This window comes from Camelus bactrianus, chromosome 10 (genome assembly GCF_048773025.1).
Source record: "Camelus bactrianus isolate YW-2024 breed Bactrian camel chromosome 10, ASM4877302v1, whole genome shotgun sequence".
Taxonomy (NCBI): domain Eukaryota; kingdom Metazoa; phylum Chordata; class Mammalia; order Artiodactyla; family Camelidae; genus Camelus; species Camelus bactrianus.
In genome coordinates this window covers 8,103,606-8,121,412 of record NC_133548.1, presented here as the reverse complement: position 1 = coordinate 8,121,412, position 17,807 = coordinate 8,103,606, and the positions used below count along the sequence as shown (strand labels likewise).

Genomic DNA, 17,807 nt, shown 5'->3' with positions numbered 1-17,807 from the left:
GCTCATTCTCTTTAAGGCCATTTCTTGGCATTGTGCTAGCCGTAGACTCAGTCCTGCTCTAGATGGAGCAGCTTGTGTCATGGCTGCAGTCTGGTCATCATGCAGTTAGCGTTTACTCCCTCTCTCTGGTGCCAGTTATGGTACCTGTAAAACAACTCAGGAATGTGTGTCAGACAGTGAGCCTGTGACTCTGTTGTCCTAAGCATCAACTGCTTGAGCCTGCTCTCCTGAGACTCAGGGAGGCCCAGGAGGCTTCAGCTTTTCCATAAACAAGAGGCAGGGGGTGGGGCGGGGGGCAGGGGGCAGGGCTCTGCTTGGCTCCAGGCTTGCTGGCATTTGTGTCCTATTCTCTTCTTATAAGGAGCCCAGCCATATTGGACTGGGGCCTGCCCATATGACCTCATTTTACTTTAATTACCTTTTTAAAGGCCTTATCTCCAAATACAGTCACATTCTAGTTGCAGGGGATTAGGACTCGATGCAATTCAGCCCATAACAGAGGAGCAGCCATAACTGTTCTCTTTCTGAAACCCCAGGGTTTTGCAACAGTCAGGAGAGGGGAGTGCTGAGGGTCTGCAGTGGGGAGGGGAGGCAGCAGAAGGAAGCGGATGGTGTGTTTCATGTTTCTTTTCAGGTGACCCCAGGTTTTGACAGGTGGGAGGGGCCTGGTTGGGCTTAAAACATACGTCCAGAGCTGGTTGAGTCTGAGTGGCTCCAGGATAAGACAGGGCCTTAGTGTCTGTTGGTCTGTCCAGGAGTGGGGGAGGGTAAATTCCTCCTCCTGAGCCAGAGTGAAGGGGAGCTTGTGGGAGAGGTCCAGGAAGAGGCTGAGGATGACTGCGACACTGGCAGGGGGTTTCCCCTGTCCCAGGCTGGCACCCCCCAGCTCCCTACACCCTGTGCTTTTCCCTCAGACCACTTATCATAACCTGTTGTTATACATTAAAGAATTGTTGAAGGTTTGTCTCCTATTCCCCCTCTCCCCCACCTGTAAGTTCCACGAGAGCACATTTATTCTTATGCTCTCCGTAATGAGCAATGCCTGACACAGAGGAAGTGCTCAAAATATATTTAGGGAGTGAGTGCCTGTAAGAGGTGGTGACGGTTTTTGGCTCCTCTGCCTCATCTGTCTCTCCCCCAGCAGGAATGGTACTGTGGCCCAAGCACAAAATACTCACATACACTGCTAGCTGGCCACAGATTGCAACTGAGGCAATTTTATTGATACCTGTCAATTACTGGTTAATAGCCTGGGAAGCATAATCCCTGGTCGGAGCTCTCAAGGTGCCCCACTCTCCCCCATTCTGTGATCCAGCAGCCTCTTTCACAATCCCTGCTCCTGCACAGGCACCACTCTCTGGGCCTAGGGAGGGACTAGCGCATAGGTCTACATCTCCACCCTTTCCTTCTATCTGGTTCCCCCAGGTCACTGGAGACTCTCATGGACCCTCATTCTCTCGGGACCAGTTTTGCATCATCGTGGAACAGAGGGCGGGATAATTAGGGGAACTACTAGGCGAGAAGAACTGATAGAATCTGACAGCTGGCTGGATAAGGGAGATGAAGGAAAAAGGACCAAGAAAAGTGACTCCAACATCTTGAACCAAATGATTGGGAAGGTTCTAGAAAAACATAGGAGATAATCTGGAAGCGTGGCAAGCTGGCTCATTCCAGTCAAGACCATTCTGGAGGAGGTGAGGGTACAGAAATCAATCTGGATGGAGCCTGGACACCAGAAGGTTAATCCGTGGTTTTGAAGGAATGAAGGTGCTGTCGCCTGAAAGAAAGTTAACATTCTCTTGAGAAAACAGTTTCATTCTTCAAGGGGGAAAGGCAATTAGGTATACATATACATATATATTTTTTCACTATTACTGGGGTTTGAACCCAGGACGTCATGCATGCTAAGCACGCACTCTGCCACTGAGCTATCACCCTCCCCACCAGTTTCAATTTCGTTCAGTGCTGTTCTGTCCTATAAGTGAGCTTTAGTGGCTGCAGCCATTTTTCATACTGGGCGCTGGGGTCGTTACAGGGGGCAGTGATCAATCTTGCTCTCAGGGAGCTTCCAGTCTAATTGGAGAGAGAAGACAAACACTTGGAGGGGAGAACCAGTAGGACAAAGCCAGTTGCTTTTTATTTACCTCTTTTCCCTCTTTTTTATTTACCTCTTTTACCATTTAGGCAGAAATATTGTAAAATGAGGAAAAGAACAGGCATCACCCATAACCTCGATAGGCTGACACAGCACTTCTGGTTATTTTGCTGTGTATCCCACCAAGCTTCTTCCCTCCCCTCTGGATCATAGGTTTATTGCAGAATCTCAGCTCAAAACCTGAAACTTGATTTTTCCCCCCCAAACATTGCTGTTGACCACATTATGTTGACCCTTCCCTGCTGGGTTGCAGACCCCATAATATCCTAGGCAGTTCCTATCATGGAATATTTTCCAGCAGGGAAAACAAATTACAGGTCTATGCGTACGGGCAATGTGCATGTATTATAGAGACAACTTGGAAAGAAGCAGATTGTAGAAGATGACATAGAGCGCGATATTTCTGTAAGCTTCAAATAAGCAAAACGAAACACGTGCTAGGAGTACAAAGAAGAGATTTTTTAAAAACTTTTAAAAAGCAACGCCATGATAGACAAAACCTCAGGAGAGAGGTGACGTTCGCGTGGAGGGGTTGGGGTGGGGAGGGAGGAGTCGGGAAGACGGCACAAGGGAAGAACACACGTGGGAGGATCACCTGTGCTGGTTCTTAACGCAGGATGGTGTATTCGTGGGTGGTAATTTTCATCATGTTTCATAACTACATGTGGTCCATGTATTCTTTTGTATATATTAAACATATTATACATAATTTAAATAAAACATATAGAAGATCTATCTACCTATCAATCTGCCTGAAAGTCTGCATACTCCCAAATTTTAACTCCCGAGTGTGATCCCCAGGCCCTCCGAACCTGGCCTCAAGCCCTGTCTCCCTGTGTTGCTCCTCTGTCTGCTCCCTGGACCTGTGGGCAGATGTCGCTCCTCTGTCTTCTCCAGCTACATTAGATGCCACCTCCGAGCCTTAAGCAAACTATTCTGTTCCTTTCCACCTCACCAGTACCCTCCTCTATGGCTTTTCTCTGCCTTTCCTCTCAAAACCCCGCAGGTTCCTGGGCCTTCAAGCGCCGGGACCGCTCCCGCGGCGTTCGGGCACGCGCTCCCCGCGCCCCGCGCGCCCCCGCCGTTTGCTGCGCGCCCCTCCGCCCTTCGGGGGCGCAGTTCCTCACCGCGCTGCGCCCAGCGCCCCGGACTCCGTGGCTCCGCCGACTCGGGGGAGCTGGCCTGGGGCGTCGCCCTCTGGGAGGCCCTGGGACCCGCGGGGCGGCAGCAGCGGGATGGGCCTGAGCCCCGCCGCCGGGGGCGATTGCGGGCGCCGCTTCCCTAGGTTCCCCCGGCCCCGCCTCAAAGCCGCGTCGAGAACCGCGAGTATTCGGCCAAATGACAGTCAGCCTGCTCCGGGACATTCAGCTGTGCCCCAGTCGGGTCGCCACAGGAATGAGGCTCCCCTCCACCGAGCCACCACGCCCCGGCCTGGAACCCCCCTGGATCGTTCCCCCTGTCCCAGCCGGCCATCGGACCCCCAGCAAGGTCACCACAGTTTCTTTCAACCCTCCTTGCAGATACTTGGTCATTGTGCGAAATGCCTGTAGCCGAAATGAATGATGATTTCGGAATGATCTTTCGTTATTAATTTAACTGAAGCGAGCCAGGCATCCAGTGACTCGGGTATTTGCCTTCCTAGTGTATTTCGGGTGGACATGGGGCAGACGTGGCAGCTGCCGGGCAGGTAGGCTGAACAACAGCTCTAGCTTGGCAGAAGCTTCTGCAGTTGGGTGTAGCCCCAGGGTTCTGCCATCTTCGGTAGTGGCAACTCACACTTCGTCCCCTCCCCTGTTCTGTCTCTGGGAATTCCAGAGTCTCTCTTTCCCAGAGGAACTGGGCCCCCTCCAGGATGGTCGCACCCCCATAGCCCCCCTTCATCCAAAAGTTTATTGAGGGCTGATCAGGAGCCAGGTTCGGTTCTAGACAGGAGCTCCCACCTTCGCAGAGCTGTTGAGGTGCTCGCTCCAACTCTCCTTTCACAGGGTTCACGCTCCAGAGAAGGCAATTGTGGTTTAAAGAAATTTTTTTTTCTCTTGAATTAGAAGACTCTATGGGCTCTCACGCGTTGGTCCAGCTCATGCCCAAGCAGCCACAGCCGGGCACGTTAGAACAGAGCAGAAGCAGCGTCCAGCAAGGGTAAGATTCTTTCTTTGTATGGAAGGACTGAGCTTTGGGGTGGTTAGAAGCCTTCTGAAGAACCAACTTTGATGGCAATTCTGTAAAACAAATCCTGAGTTAGTTTCTATGTGAACCAGCCTACTACTAACCAGTCGGCAGAAAGCTGGTGTGCTCCTCCTGGTAATAACAGCTGGAGACCAAGCCTGGGAAGGGCTGGTGGGAGGCTGCCTTGTAGCATTTTCTAGCCACAGGGCCATTGTCCAGATCCTCAGAACAGAATCACTTTACAAGGGTGCTTACAAGATGTATATTTTTATTTTTAAAATTTATTTATGTATTTAGTTTACAATATCATTTTTTAAAAATTGAAGTGTATTTGATGTATAATATTATGTTATAGGTATACAATACAGTAATTCACAATTTTTAAAGGTTATACTCCATTTCTAGTTATCATGAAATATTAGCTATACTCCCATGTTGTGCAATACATCCTTGTAGCTTATTTTATACCCGATAGTTTGTACCTCTTAATCTTCCACCTCCATACTGCCCTGCCCCTTTCCCTCTCCCCACTGGTAACCACTAGTTCCTTCTCTACATCTTTGAGTCTGTTTCCTTTCTGTTATACTCACTAGTTTGCTGTATTTTTTTAGATTCCACATGTAAGTGCTATCTTACAGTACTTGTCTTTATCTGACTTATTTCACTTAGCATAATGCCCTCCAAGTCCATCCATGCTATACACCAGAAGCTAATGCAACAGTTTAAATCAACTATACTTCAATTAAAAAGCATTTTAAAAGTATTTTAACTATATGATCCCAAACTTTATGTAGGGAGAAGCCTATGGTTAACCTGGAGCCCACGCCCAACCAGAGGAGAGCAGAGTGGAACTCGACCCGGAAGCCTGGCAGTGCAGGCAGGTTAACAAAGCAAGCCGCGGAGGTGGGTATCGCGAGAATTCTCAGACCAGGAACACCGTCAGTTTCCTGGTGACTTACCTACATAGAATGTGGCGGGTCGAATTGTACACTGATTTGGGATGTTGTTTACGCCTTTTTAATTGTTTAAACACAGATTTATAGAGCTGTTTATTGAGCTTTACTGAGGTATAACTGACGTACAATAAATCGCATTATATTCAGAATGTACAGTAGGATATGTTTTGACATACGTGTACACCCATGAAAACACCAGTCAAGATAATGAACACCTCCATCATTCTTGAAGCTTTCTTTTTTCCCCCTCTGTAAATCCCTCCCTCTTTCCACTTCCATCCCCAAGCAATGACTTGATCTGCCTTCTGTCATTATGTGTTAGTTTGTGCTTACTAGAGACTTATACACATGGAATCATGTTGTACGAACTCGTTTTTTTAAACAAATTTCCCCGCACCTAACAGAGGCACTGGGGATTGAACCGAGGACCTTGTGCACGTCAAGCATGCATGCTGCCACTGAGCCATACCTCCCCCAACTCCTGTATGTGCTTTTTGGTGGGTCTCCTTTCACATAATTTCACATAATTATTTTGAGTTATATGCACATTGTTGCATGTTATCAACAATTTATTCCTTTTTGTTACTGAGCAGTATTCCACTGTATATCCGGATATGCTACTATTTGTTTAGCCATTCACCTGTTGATGGGCATTTGGGTTGTTTCCAGTGTCTGGCTGTTACAAATAAAGCTGCTATGAACATTTGTGTACAAGCCTTTGTAGAGACATACATTCCTTTTGGGTAAATACCTAGGAATATAGTGGCTAGATCATAAAGTAGATGTGTGTTTAACTTACTGTTTTCCAAAGCAGTTGTGCCATTTTACATTCCCACCAGCAGTGTGGGAGAGTTCCAGTTCCTCCACGTCTTCATCAGCATCTGGTATGGTTGATCTCTTTAATTTTAGCTATCTTAATAGATATGTCGTTACCTCATTGTGGTTTCACTTTGCATTTCCCTAACAATGTTGAACATTACTTGCCTTCCATATATATATATACAAACACACACACATATGTACGCACACACACACACATACACACACACACATATATATATTCTTTAATGAAGTGTCCAAATCTTTTGCTCTTTTTTTCTCTTGGTTTACATGTTTGAGAGTTCTTCAGAAATTCTGTATACAAGTACTTCATCAGTAGTTGTATACAGTAGTTCAAGAGTACTTGTAATATTTTTCTCTTGGTCTGTGGTTTGTGTTTTCATTTACTTAGCAATAATATCTTTTGAAGAATAAAAAACTGTTAACTTTGATGAAGTCCAGTTTATAAGTTTTTCTTTTATGAATTGTGCCTTTGGTGCTGTTATCTGAGAAATCTTCGCCTGAACCAAGCTCACAAAGATTTTCTACTGTTTTCTACTAGATATTATAAAGTTTTAGCTTTTACATTTTACATTTACATGTTTGATACATATTGAGTTAATTTTTGTATATGGTACAATGAATAGGTCAATGTTGGCTTGTTTTTTTCCCCCTTATGGATATCCTGTTCCAAAATGATTTGGTGAGAAGACTGTCCTTTTCCCACTGAGTTGCCTTTGAACCTTGTAAAATCCCAGTTATCCATGGTACCTGTGGGTCCTTTTCTGGGCTATTTTGTTCCATTGATCCTATTTGTCTAATGTGAGGCCAATACCACACTATCCTGATTACTACAGTTTATAGTAACTCTTGAAATCAAGAATGTTGGCCCTCCAACTTTGTTATTCTTTTTCAAAGTTCTTTTAGCTATCCTAGATTCTACAAAAAGCCTGCTGAGATTTTGATTGGAATCTCATCAAATCTTTTAGAGAATTGGATTCTTCACAATATTGAATCTCCTGACCCATGATCAGGTGTTTTATTTATTTAGGTCTTCCTTAATTTCTCTCAGCAAAGCTTTGTAAGTTTCAGCTTACAGATCTTACACATCTTTTTTGAAAGTATTTCATATTTTTTGATACTATTGACATGGTATTTAAACATTTTTAAATGAAATGAATATTGACAATTTTGAAAATTTAAAGTGAAAAAAAATTCCAGTTTCTAATTTTCTGTTAGAAATACAATTGGCTTTTGTGTACTTTTCTTGTATCCTTCAACCTTATTTCCTGACATTTACTTTTGTAACTTTTCGGGGTAGATTCCATCGAGCTTTTGACATATCATGTCATCTATACAGATAGTTTCACTTTTTCCTTTCCAATCTGATGCCTTCATTTATTTTTGTCTTAAGCAGTACTAGCCCGAATCTTCAGTACAATGTTTAATAGAATTGGTGGCAGCAGACATCTTCCTCTAATTCCTTAACTTAGAGGGAAAGTATTCAGTCTTTACTGTTTAGTATAATGTACACTGTAGGTTTTTCATAGACAGTTTTGTTAAGTTAGGAAAGTTCCCTTCTCAGAAAATTTCTCAGTTTGTTGAGAGTTTTTTGTTTTAAAAAAAAAATTAGCACTAGCCATTAAAGTTTAGCAAATGCTTTTTCTATGCCTATTGAGATGACCATGTGGTTTTTCTTTTTCAGTTTGAATTGTATTGATTGGCGTTCAGATATTATAACAATCTTGCAGTCCTGGGGGGAAAACCACATGTGGGCATGATGTATGACCCTTTTTATATATTGTTTGATGCAATTTACAATATTGTGCTGTGACGTTTTGCATTATGTTCATAAAGGATACTTCTTGTAGTTGTCTGGTTTGGTATTAAGGTAATGCAAGCACAGTAGAATGGATTTGAAAGTATTCTTACTCTATAGTAATCTTGTGTAGAACTGGTAATATTTTTTCCTTTAATGTTTGGTAGAATTTACCGGCAAAGCCATCTGGGCCTGGAGTTTTCTTTGTGGAAAGGGTTTTAACTACAAAATCAGTTTCCTTCATAGACATAGGGATAGTCACATTATGTATCTCTTCCTGTGTGAGCTTTGATAGTTTGTGTCATCTACCATCTGCACACACTACCCATAAAGTAGTCTGCCCCAACCCAGCACCATCGTGTCACCCCATTTATTGCCTTAATTATATAGTCATTTTGCTTATTGATTATCTGTCTCTTTGCAAAAGTGGGCAGAGCACTTGTCAACCTGACTCATTGCTGTATTTCCAGTGCTTCAAATAGTAAGTTCTTGATAAATATTTGTTGATTGAGTACATTTGGAATAAAACCATCATATCCACTGCAAAGTATTAGATGGGATAAAAGCATCATGTTCATTGCAAAAGGTTAGACAATAAATTCACCATGACAGATTCATAACAGAGTAATTAGGAGTGGTGCGCTCCACTGGGGCACATAATAATCTTTAGACATTTGTAAAATGTTCTTTTGTAAAGACAACATCGTTGCTCTCTTAGAAGTTCTACTAAGGACCCATTGAACAGCCAGTAAGTGACAGAGTTGGGATTTGAACCAGGTCTCCTGGCAGCAAACCCTGTCTTCTTGCCATGACTCGGTAGCTGTCTGCCATTCTAACCCACAGTCTTTCTTTTGTGTTGTGTCATCGTTTGAGGCTCTGGGTTTAATTTCTGAGGCATCATCTGGGTTGGGGTCAGAGCTGGAAGTGAAGTTCCTAATACCTGTATCGTGGTGATTCTCTTCTGCTGCTAGCTTTCCACATCCGTTCCAATGCCTGGTCAGGGATTGACCCAACAGTCTGTGTGTTCAACACACAACACAAGCCTAGGGACTTGTGGAATTCAAAATAATGCTCTTACTTTGTGATTTTGCTCCTGCCTCCCTGCCACATGCCACAGGCAGGAACAAGCCCTCCACCCACTTCCCTGCACCACATCTGTCAGGGTTATAAGACTTTCAGAAGCTGTTATTATCCAGGGACCTTCTGAAAGCCTGGTTTTTCTAAACAGGTGCCTATTTCTGGGAGAAGGGCCAGAGTTGGGCTGCCAGCCTGTGCAAAGGAAATAAATAGCTGATGGATGGAGGATTGTGAAGTAACATCTTATTCCAAAGAGAGAAAAAGGGCAGAGAAACTTTAATCTGGATTTGAAGACTGGAGCATCAGCTGGGACTGGAGGTCACCCTGGAGGATGCAGACAGGTTCCTTGAAGTTCATGAAATGCTGGGGAGAGGGTAAAGTCAAGGCAAAAGGAAGGATGGGACCTGGGGAAAGCCTCCAGCATGGCTGCAACCTTGGCTGCCCATAGAGTCGCCCCGGGAGCTCTCAAAGCTCTGGTTCCCTGGCCACACTCCAGATCAATCTCAATTTTTAAAAGCTCTGCAAGCAATTTCCATCTGCAATCAAGGTTGAGACCCAAAGCTCAATACAATCAGTTTACAGTGGGAGAAACTTCAACAAGAGAGCAAGTAACTCTAGGTGACTATAAAGTCTGTTGTGAATCTCATGCAGTTTTTCACTTTACACCCCATCCAGTGGCAATACTGCACATTAAGAGTATTAAAGAAACAAAGAAAACTCCTTAGAATCCTAAAATCCACCCCTCCAATCCCAGAACCTTCTGTCTCAAAGCTTATTCAACATCCTCAATGACCAGCACTTGTTTTCTTTTGATTGTTTTTTTCTGGCTGAGACTAGCATCACCATGAATCATATCGTCTTCCTACTGGCAGTTATTCCAGAAAATTACAGCAGGAATATTGATTGATTGATTGATTGATTGATTGAATATTGTTCTTGTCGATAGGTATGACCCAGCCAGGTGGAGTGGGAAGTAATTGGCTATTTTGTTGGTGGGGAGTGGGCACACAGCGGGGACTGCTTGCTCCTAGGAAGGATGTATATGACTGTCTGCTGGGCTCAGCAGACTTTGAGAGACCTGCCTTCCACGAGATGCTCTGGTTGGTGTTTACATGCCATTGGTCCGGACTCTAGGTATTTGAGTTTGTGCTTAATAGAGTGAGATGCAGTCGGGAGTTGGCTCAAGGGTAACCTAAGTGTCCTCTGGGTGCCCCTCTGGACTGACTCAGCAAACCCTGCCCCACGACGTTACCATCATCACCACCCTTTCCACGCTGATTGGTGCCAGAAATAGAGTCCCCTTTTTTCCTGTTTCATTTTTATTAGGTAGAATTATTATAGTTTGACTGCACGTATACAGTATATTACATGTAAATACATATATACTATATATTGCACATATTTTTCACAAATGCCACATATTATAAGATTCTATTCAAATGTAATGTCCAGAATAGACAAATATACAGAGACAAAAAGTAGATTAGTGATTGTTTAGGACGAAGGATGTAGGCAGCACTTGGGGATGATAGCTAAAGGCTGTGGTACTTCTTTTTGAAGTGGTTGAAAGTGTTCTAAAATTATGATGATGCTTTCCCAACTCTGTGAATATACTAAAAACCACTGAATTGTACACTTTCAATGGGTGAACAGTATGGTATGTGAATTATATTTTAATAAAGCTGTTATGAGAAAAATTAACCCCCATGTTCCTCTCCCTCCTAATCCTGTTGTAGCCACTCTCCTGGATTTTGTGCCTATTAATGTCTTGTTTTTTTAAAACCTTTACACATAAAGAAGTATCCTTCGACAATACATTTTTTAATTTCGGAAAAACAGACTCAAACACCATACATTCTAACTTGATTGTTTTGGCTCAGGATCAGGTTCCAGGCTGATGCACTGTAGCCACTGTTCAGTCACGTTCACAGTATTCCCGGTGTAGAATGTAGCACAGTTAATTACCCTGTCTCCTGTCAATGGACATTGGGGCTGTTCCCACGACGTTGCTGTTACTGACAAAACTGCTGTGAGCATCCTCACACAAGCCTCCCGGAGCCTCTTCTCTTCACATCTTTTTGACCAAGACCCACAGGAAGAAATACACTTTACAATGTATCAGGATATATACAGATTTGAGGTAGGTCAATAAGTCTTACCAAAAGATTTACCAATAAACCAGATGAGGATCTAAAAAATCCTATTCTCTATTATCCTGTCTCTTTGAATGATTTTTACAACATTGACTGTGACCCACTAAATGGAAGTTCTCACTCACTAAAGGGTCACAAACCAGACTTGCTGGGTTGCAGGGTATGACCTTCTTCAGCTTTACTAGAAAAAGAATGCAAAAATAGGCTTCCCACTGGCAGTATACCAGAGTTGCAATTGCCCAACATTTAAATATTTGTCAGCATGGTATCTGTACCACAGGATCCTTTAATTCACATTTCTGTAATTACTTATGAAGTGCCCCACTTTTTCATGTGTTTATTGAACGCCTGTATTTGAGACAGGAGGGAAGGGGGCAGGGCACAACCATTAAAAGAATGACATAGGGAGGAGGGTATAGCTCAGCGGTAGAGTGCCTGCTTAGCATTCACAAGGTCCTAGGTTCAATCCCCAGTACCTCCATTAAAAAATAATAAACAAATAAACGCTAACTACCCCCAACAAAAAATTTAAAAATTTAAAAAAGAATGACATAGCCATTGAGGATACAACATAAATGGATTAGAACCAACTAAGGCCAAGATGGCAGAAGATTCAACTTCCAGCAGACCTTGATTCTCATTGTACGCTCATTGTATTATATTAACATGCTAAATGACACACCCGCAGGCACCATGACTGTTTCCAGGCTGCCCATTAGAGGCCAAAAGTGGATGGGGCCCAGTTCCAGAAAATCCCCATCCCTTCCCCCAAACAGCTGGAATAATCCTCCCACTTGTTAGTATATGAAATTACCCAGTCCTTAAAAACTAACAATTCCATACCCTGGGGCCACCTCTCTTGCCTTGTGACACAGCCTGCACTCTGTCTGTGGAGTGTGGATCTCCCTGAATAAACCTACTTTCACTTTACTATGGCTCACTCTTGAATTCTTTCCTGTGCAAGGCAAGAATCTATTCTCTGACAACATATTCACTTCTCTGTGAAAGGCTCATTAATATTTTTGTCCACTTTTCTGTGGGGTTGCCTTTTCCTTACTGATTTATATGAGTTTTTTTTTTATATATTCTGAATACTAATCCTTTTTCAGCTTTTGTGTTACAAATATCTTCTCTCAAGTGTTGGCCTGCCTTTTCATTTATTTATGGCTCTTATTTGATGGAGCCAAATTTATCTTTTTGTGCTTTACTTTTTTTTTCTGTATTTTTTTGTGCTTATGAACTACAGAAAGGGAACAGAGACACTCTGCTGCATTTCTTTCTAAAAATTTTGTACTTTTGCCTGTGGTGGTTAATTTCAAGTCAGTTTGACTGGGTTAAGGTATGCTCAGATAGCTGGTGTAATATTATTCCTGGGTGTGTCTGTAAAGGTGTTTCCAGAAGAGATTAAGCATTTGAATTAGTAGACTGAGTAAATGTTTGATCTCGTCAAAGTGAGTAGTGCGAAATGTAAAACAAAATAGAGTCACTTATGTCAAGGGTTTTTTTTTTTTAACATTTTTTATTGATTTATAATCATTTTACAATGTTGTGTCTGTCAAGGGGTTTTTTAATTGAATCAGGAGGCCATTAAGGAAGTGAACCTTACTCACATCCTCCCAAGGTGGAACCATGAACTTTTGAACTGAGCCAAACCACAAATATTTCAATGACTCTTCAAGAACACGTGCAATTTGTCATAGCAACGGACTTGACCTCACTCTAGTAATAACCTTAGCAATCAATCACGTTCGGCGCCTCCCTTCTTTGCCTTTAAAAACCCCTGACTTTTACTCTCTAGCTGGATACTGTTTAGGCTGCTACCAGAATCTGTGTGCACCAAATTGCAAATTTTTTTATCCTAAATAAATGCTTTCTGCCTATTGTCTCCTAGGTTTATTTAGGTTGGCGAGCATTATCCCATCTGCTGAGGGCCCAAATAGAGCAAAGAAGGTCAAGAAAGAACAATCTCTCTCTTCTCGAGCTGGGAGGTCCATCTTTTCCTGCTCTCTGACATCAGAGCTCCTGGTTCTCTGGCCTTTAGACCCCAGAACTTAGACCAGGGCCCCTCCCACCGCATTCAACGACCTTCAGCCATGGATGGACTAGGACTTAGACCATGGGCCTGCTTGGTTCTGTGGCTTTCGGTCTTGGACTGAATTATATCATGAGTTTTCTGTTCTCTGCTTACAGATGACAGATGGTAGGAGTTCTCAGCCTCTATAACCACATGAGCCAATTCCTATAATAAACCTCCTTTATGCCTATTTATCATCTATCTATCTATGTCCTGTTGGTTCTGTTCTCCTGGAGAACCACAACAAATACGTTGCCTTTCACATTTAAGTCCAAAATCCTTCCCAACCTGCTGTTTTCTGTGCAGTGCAAAGTCCACATGATTATGCAGTTGCTTGAGTACCATTCATTGGTTGAGGATCAGCAAACAATGGCCCAAAGGCCAAATCCAGTCTTTGACCTGTTTTCATACAGTCCAATAGGTAAGACTGGTTTTTGAATTTTTAGATGGTTGAAAAAAAATCAAAAGAAGACTAATATTTCATGACCCATGAAAAGCACATGAAATTTAAATCTCAGCGTACATAAAGTTATCCCTTTTATAAATGAAGTTTTATTAGATACACAACAATGTATTACAATACACAGACTTGTATTGTAGATGGTGGCTTTCAGGCTACAACAGAAGAGTTGAATAGTTATGTTGCTGTGAAGCCTACAAAGCCGAAAATACCGAGTACCTGAACCTTCACAAAAACAGTTTGCCAGCCCTGAGCAGTTCATCCTTCCCCACTGATCTGCAGTGCCACCTCTGTTGTAAATTAAAGTTTCATGTACTTGTGGGTCTGTTTTAGAGGTTCTTCTCTATTCAATGGAATAGTCAGTTCAACAGTCAGCTCAACTATGCCTGCATCAAAAATGCACTCTCATGATCACAATAATAACATAATAAATCATGATATTTGATAGCCTGGTGTTTCTTCTTGATAATGAAAAAGCTAACCAACTCTGCCTCTTTACTTTTTCCATATCCATCTTAGAATCTCGGTGCAAATTTCAGGAAAGACCCTGTTGGGATTTGGTTTGGAATTGTATTAAATCTAGAGATGTATTTTAGAAGAAATTGACATGTTTATGATAAGGTTTCCTATCCATGAATAATGTATCTCTCCCCAATTAGGTTTCCTTCAGTGTCCTTCAATATTTTCTCCATAGAGAGCTCATTCATGTATTGCTTGAATGTTTGGTAAAACTCACTTATAAAACCATCCTGGCATGCCGGTTCTTTGTGGGAAAATGTCTGACTACTGATTTAATTCCTTTAATGATTTATTGATTCATTTATTGCCCTTTAAAGGTAATAGGACTGCTTAAATATTTTTACTTATTCTTGGTTCAATTTTGATAACATGTTTTTCTTGGAATGTATCAATTCCATCCAAATCTTCTAGTTTATTGTCATAAAGTTATTTATTGATATTTCTTATTGTTTGATCTCCTTAGCATCTGTAGTCGTATTGCCTTTTTTATTCCTAAAAAGATTGATTTGTGCATTTTCTCTTATATGCTTATTTTGCTTCATTTGTTTTTGTTTGTATCTTTTTTTGGAGGGGTGGTTAGGTTTGTTTGTTTCTCTATTTTTAATGGAGGTACTGGGGCTTGAACCCAGGAACTCATGCATGCTAAGCATGCACTCTACCACTGAGCTATACCCTCCCCACTTTTTGTTCATATATTTTTACTTTCTTTTCTTTTATCTCTTTCTATCTTCTTTTTTTACAGTCTTTTTTTTAGGTATAATTAACATATAACATTACATTAGTATCATGTACAACGTAGTGATTTGATATTTGCTTATATTGCAAAATGATCACCACAATAAGTCTAGTTAACATCTGTCATCATACATAATTAAAAACTTTTTTCCTTGTGATGAGAACTTTTAAGATCTATTCTCCTAGCAACTTTCAAATATGCAATACACTTATTATTAACTATAGTCATGTTGTGCATTACATCCCCACAATTTATTTATTTTATAACTGAAAGTTTGTATCTTTTGACTCCCTTTATCTGCCCCCAACCCCCACCTCCAGCAACCACCAAACTGTTTTCTGTATCTATGAGCATGATTTTTTTAAAGAGTCTACATATAAGTAAGCTTATACAGTATTTGTTATTTCTCTGTCTGACTTATTTCACTTAGCATATTGCCCTCAAGGTCCACTCATGCTGCTGCTAATGGCAAGATTTCATTTCTTTTTGTGGCTAGGTAATATTCCATTGTATATATGTACCACAATTTCTTTATCCATTTCTCCACTGGTGGACACTTAGGTTGTTTCCATATCTTGGCTATTGTGAATAATGCTGTGATGAACATGGCGGGTGCAGATATCTTTTCAGTTTATCTTTTCATTTTCTTTGGATAGATACCCAGAAAGGGAATTGCTGGATCGTATGGTAGTTCTATTTCTAATATTTTGAGGAAACTTCATGCTGCTTTCCACAGTGGCTGCACCAATTTACATTCCCATTGACCGTGGACAGGGGTTCTCTTTTCTTTACATCCTCACCAACACTTGTTATTTCTTGTCTTTTTGATAATAGTGGTGAGGTGATATCTCATTGTAGTTTGATTTGCATTTGCCTGAAGATTATTCATGTTGAGCATCTTTTCATGTAACTGTTGGCCATCTGTATGTTTTCTATCTTCTCAAATTGGATGATCAACTCATTAGTCTGTACCTTTTTCTTTCTTAGTGTAAGAATTCATGCTACAAATTTCTTTCTAGGCATCCCTTTATCTGCATGACCTAAATACAGTATCTAGTATTCTTATTATCATCCAGTTCTAAATATTTTCTAGTTTCCATTATATTTTCATCTTTGACTCATAGTTTATTTGACAATGTGTGTTCTAAAATGTCTAAAAGCATAGGGTTTTTCTAGCTATCTCTTTGTTATTGACTTCTAACTTAATTGCATTTATGGTCAGAAAAGATGATCTCTGTGTTACCAGTCCCTTGAAATTTGTTGAGACTTGCTTCAAGGCCAAGGATATGTTCAGTTTTTAAGAGCATTCCTTTGTGTGTGGTCAAAAAGAATCTGTATTTCACAATTTTACTATACATGTCCATGAAAGCAGCTTGTCGGTAAGTTTTTCAAATTTTCTGTATCTTCACTGACTTTTGTGTCTCCTCGATTTATTAGTTCCCGAGAGAGGCATATCTAGCTCTCCCACTATGATGGTGAATTTGTCATTTTCTCCTTGCAATTGGCCAAATTTTCAGTATCTCTTTTAAGACTCTTATTAGATGCAAACAGTTTTAGAATTTTTGTATCTTCCTAGTGAGATGAAACTTTTATCAGAACCTTTTTGGAGCATTTTCCAACACCAAGCAACCAATTATCTGATTTTCCAGACACTAACTGGGTGTTCAACAATTCAATTCAGTTTTGACATTAACTACCAGGAGTTGGGCCAGGTCTCACAGCTGAAGTGCTCAGCCCCCCAAGACTGCCCTCCCCCCACCTTTAGACGTCTTTCACCATTTGCAAGTCCCAGGCCACCTGTACTTCTGTTGACAGGCTAAAAAAATCAGGGGTTCCCACAACCCCTCCTAAGATTCAATAATTCACTAGAACAGCTCACAGAACTTGGGGAAGCACTTCAATTATGTCTATCGGTTTATTATAATGGATACAGCTCAGGAACAGAGAGAAGAGATGCACAGGGCAAGGTGTCGGGGGAGAGGGATGCAAGAGCTTCCACGCCCTCTTCTGGCAGCCACTCCCCCAGCACCGCCATAGGTTCACCTCCCAGGAAGCTCGGCAAGTCTTCTTGCTCAAGAGTTTTTATGGAGATTAAGCTTCAGCTGCCTGCCCCACCCCCACCTCCCCTTCTTAGAGATCAGTAGGCTGAACTTGAACCCTCTAATCACTTGATCTTTCTGATAACCGGCCCCACCCTAAGGCTATCTTAAGGTCCCCCAGTCACCTCCTTAGCACAAACTCAGGTTGATCCAAAGGAGCTCAGTTAGGGACAGCAAAAGACACTCCTGTCACTCAGGAAATTCCAAGGATTTTAGGAGCTCCGACCAAGAACCAAGGACAAAGACCACATGTATTTCATATTATGCCACATTATTAATCCTCCTTCTATCTAGTAATAATTTCTGGCTTGAAGCCTATATGTTCTGATATCAATATAGTTATACAATGACTGGGACATTATGCTGTACACCAGAGACTGACACATGGTGACTGGCTATATTTAAAAAAAAAAAAAAGTTTAAAAAATATATATATAGTTACACGCGTTTTTAGTTAACAAGTATACTGTAAGTTTTTAGTTAATATTTGCCTAGTGTACCTTTTTTCTTTTAATTTAAAAAATTATTCTATAATCTATTGAAGTAGTTTCAAAAGTTTTATTTTATTTAAATTTTCAAGTTCAAATTTCAGCTATTTTTAAGATATTTACTATGTAAACTTTTTAAGGTATGGAAAGTACTAGAAAAACTAGTACAATGGCCACCCATATGCCCACTGCCTAGGTTTGTTAATCTAGTAACAGCTTACTGTTTTGTCATATTTGCCTTATCTGCATCTTTCTTTTAATTAGGTCATGTGGCTTTATATAAACC

General features: G+C 41.4%; 1 protein-coding gene and 1 long non-coding RNA gene across 5 annotated transcripts; one reads left to right on the top strand and one right to left on the bottom strand.

Moving 5' to 3' along the window:
* Positions 1-1,187: 1,187 nt before the first annotated feature.
* Positions 1,188-3,422, bottom strand: LOC123617423 (uncharacterized). The gene is made up of 2 exons (XR_012509543.1): positions 3,283-3,422; positions 1,188-1,777 (listed from the first exon to the last, which is right to left on the bottom strand). It is a non-coding gene; the product is annotated as an uncharacterized LOC123617423 (long non-coding RNA).
* On the top strand, positions 2,780-13,409 carry LOC105070612 (phospholipase A and acyltransferase 5). 4 transcript variants are annotated; one of them, XM_074371851.1, is made up of 4 exons: positions 2,780-3,643; positions 4,204-4,294; positions 5,116-5,224; positions 5,682-9,130. In XM_074371851.1, the coding sequence occupies exons 1-4, from the start codon at positions 3,391-3,393 to the stop codon at positions 5,802-5,804; spliced, it is 576 nt and encodes a 191-aa protein (XP_074227952.1). In that variant the 5' UTR covers positions 2,780-3,390; the 3' UTR covers positions 5,805-9,130. The 4 variants fall into 4 exon arrangements, with proteins under 4 accessions (XP_074227952.1, XP_074227951.1, XP_010955342.1 ...); XM_074371850.1 differs by having other exon boundaries at positions 2,787-3,643; positions 4,201-4,294; XM_010957040.3 differs by lacking the exon at positions 5,682-9,130 and adding an exon at positions 13,037-13,409 and having other exon boundaries at positions 2,791-3,643; positions 4,201-4,294.
* Positions 13,410-17,807: the final 4,398 nt, after the last annotated feature.

Bases quoted from the DNA above. Each gene is read 5' to 3' on its own strand.
- LOC105070612 (XM_074371850.1), top strand. From the start codon at position 3,391: ATGGGCCTGAGCCCCGCCGCCGGGGGCGATTGCGGGCGCCGCTTCCCT. The intron at 4,295-5,115 runs GTAAGATTCTTT...AACTTTATGTAG, and splicing joins AGAAGCAGCGTCCAGCAAGG to GGAGAAGCCTATGGTTAACC. The intron at 5,225-5,681 runs GTGGGTATCGCG...CGCACCTAACAG, and splicing joins TAACAAAGCAAGCCGCGGAG to AGGCACTGGGGATTGAACCG.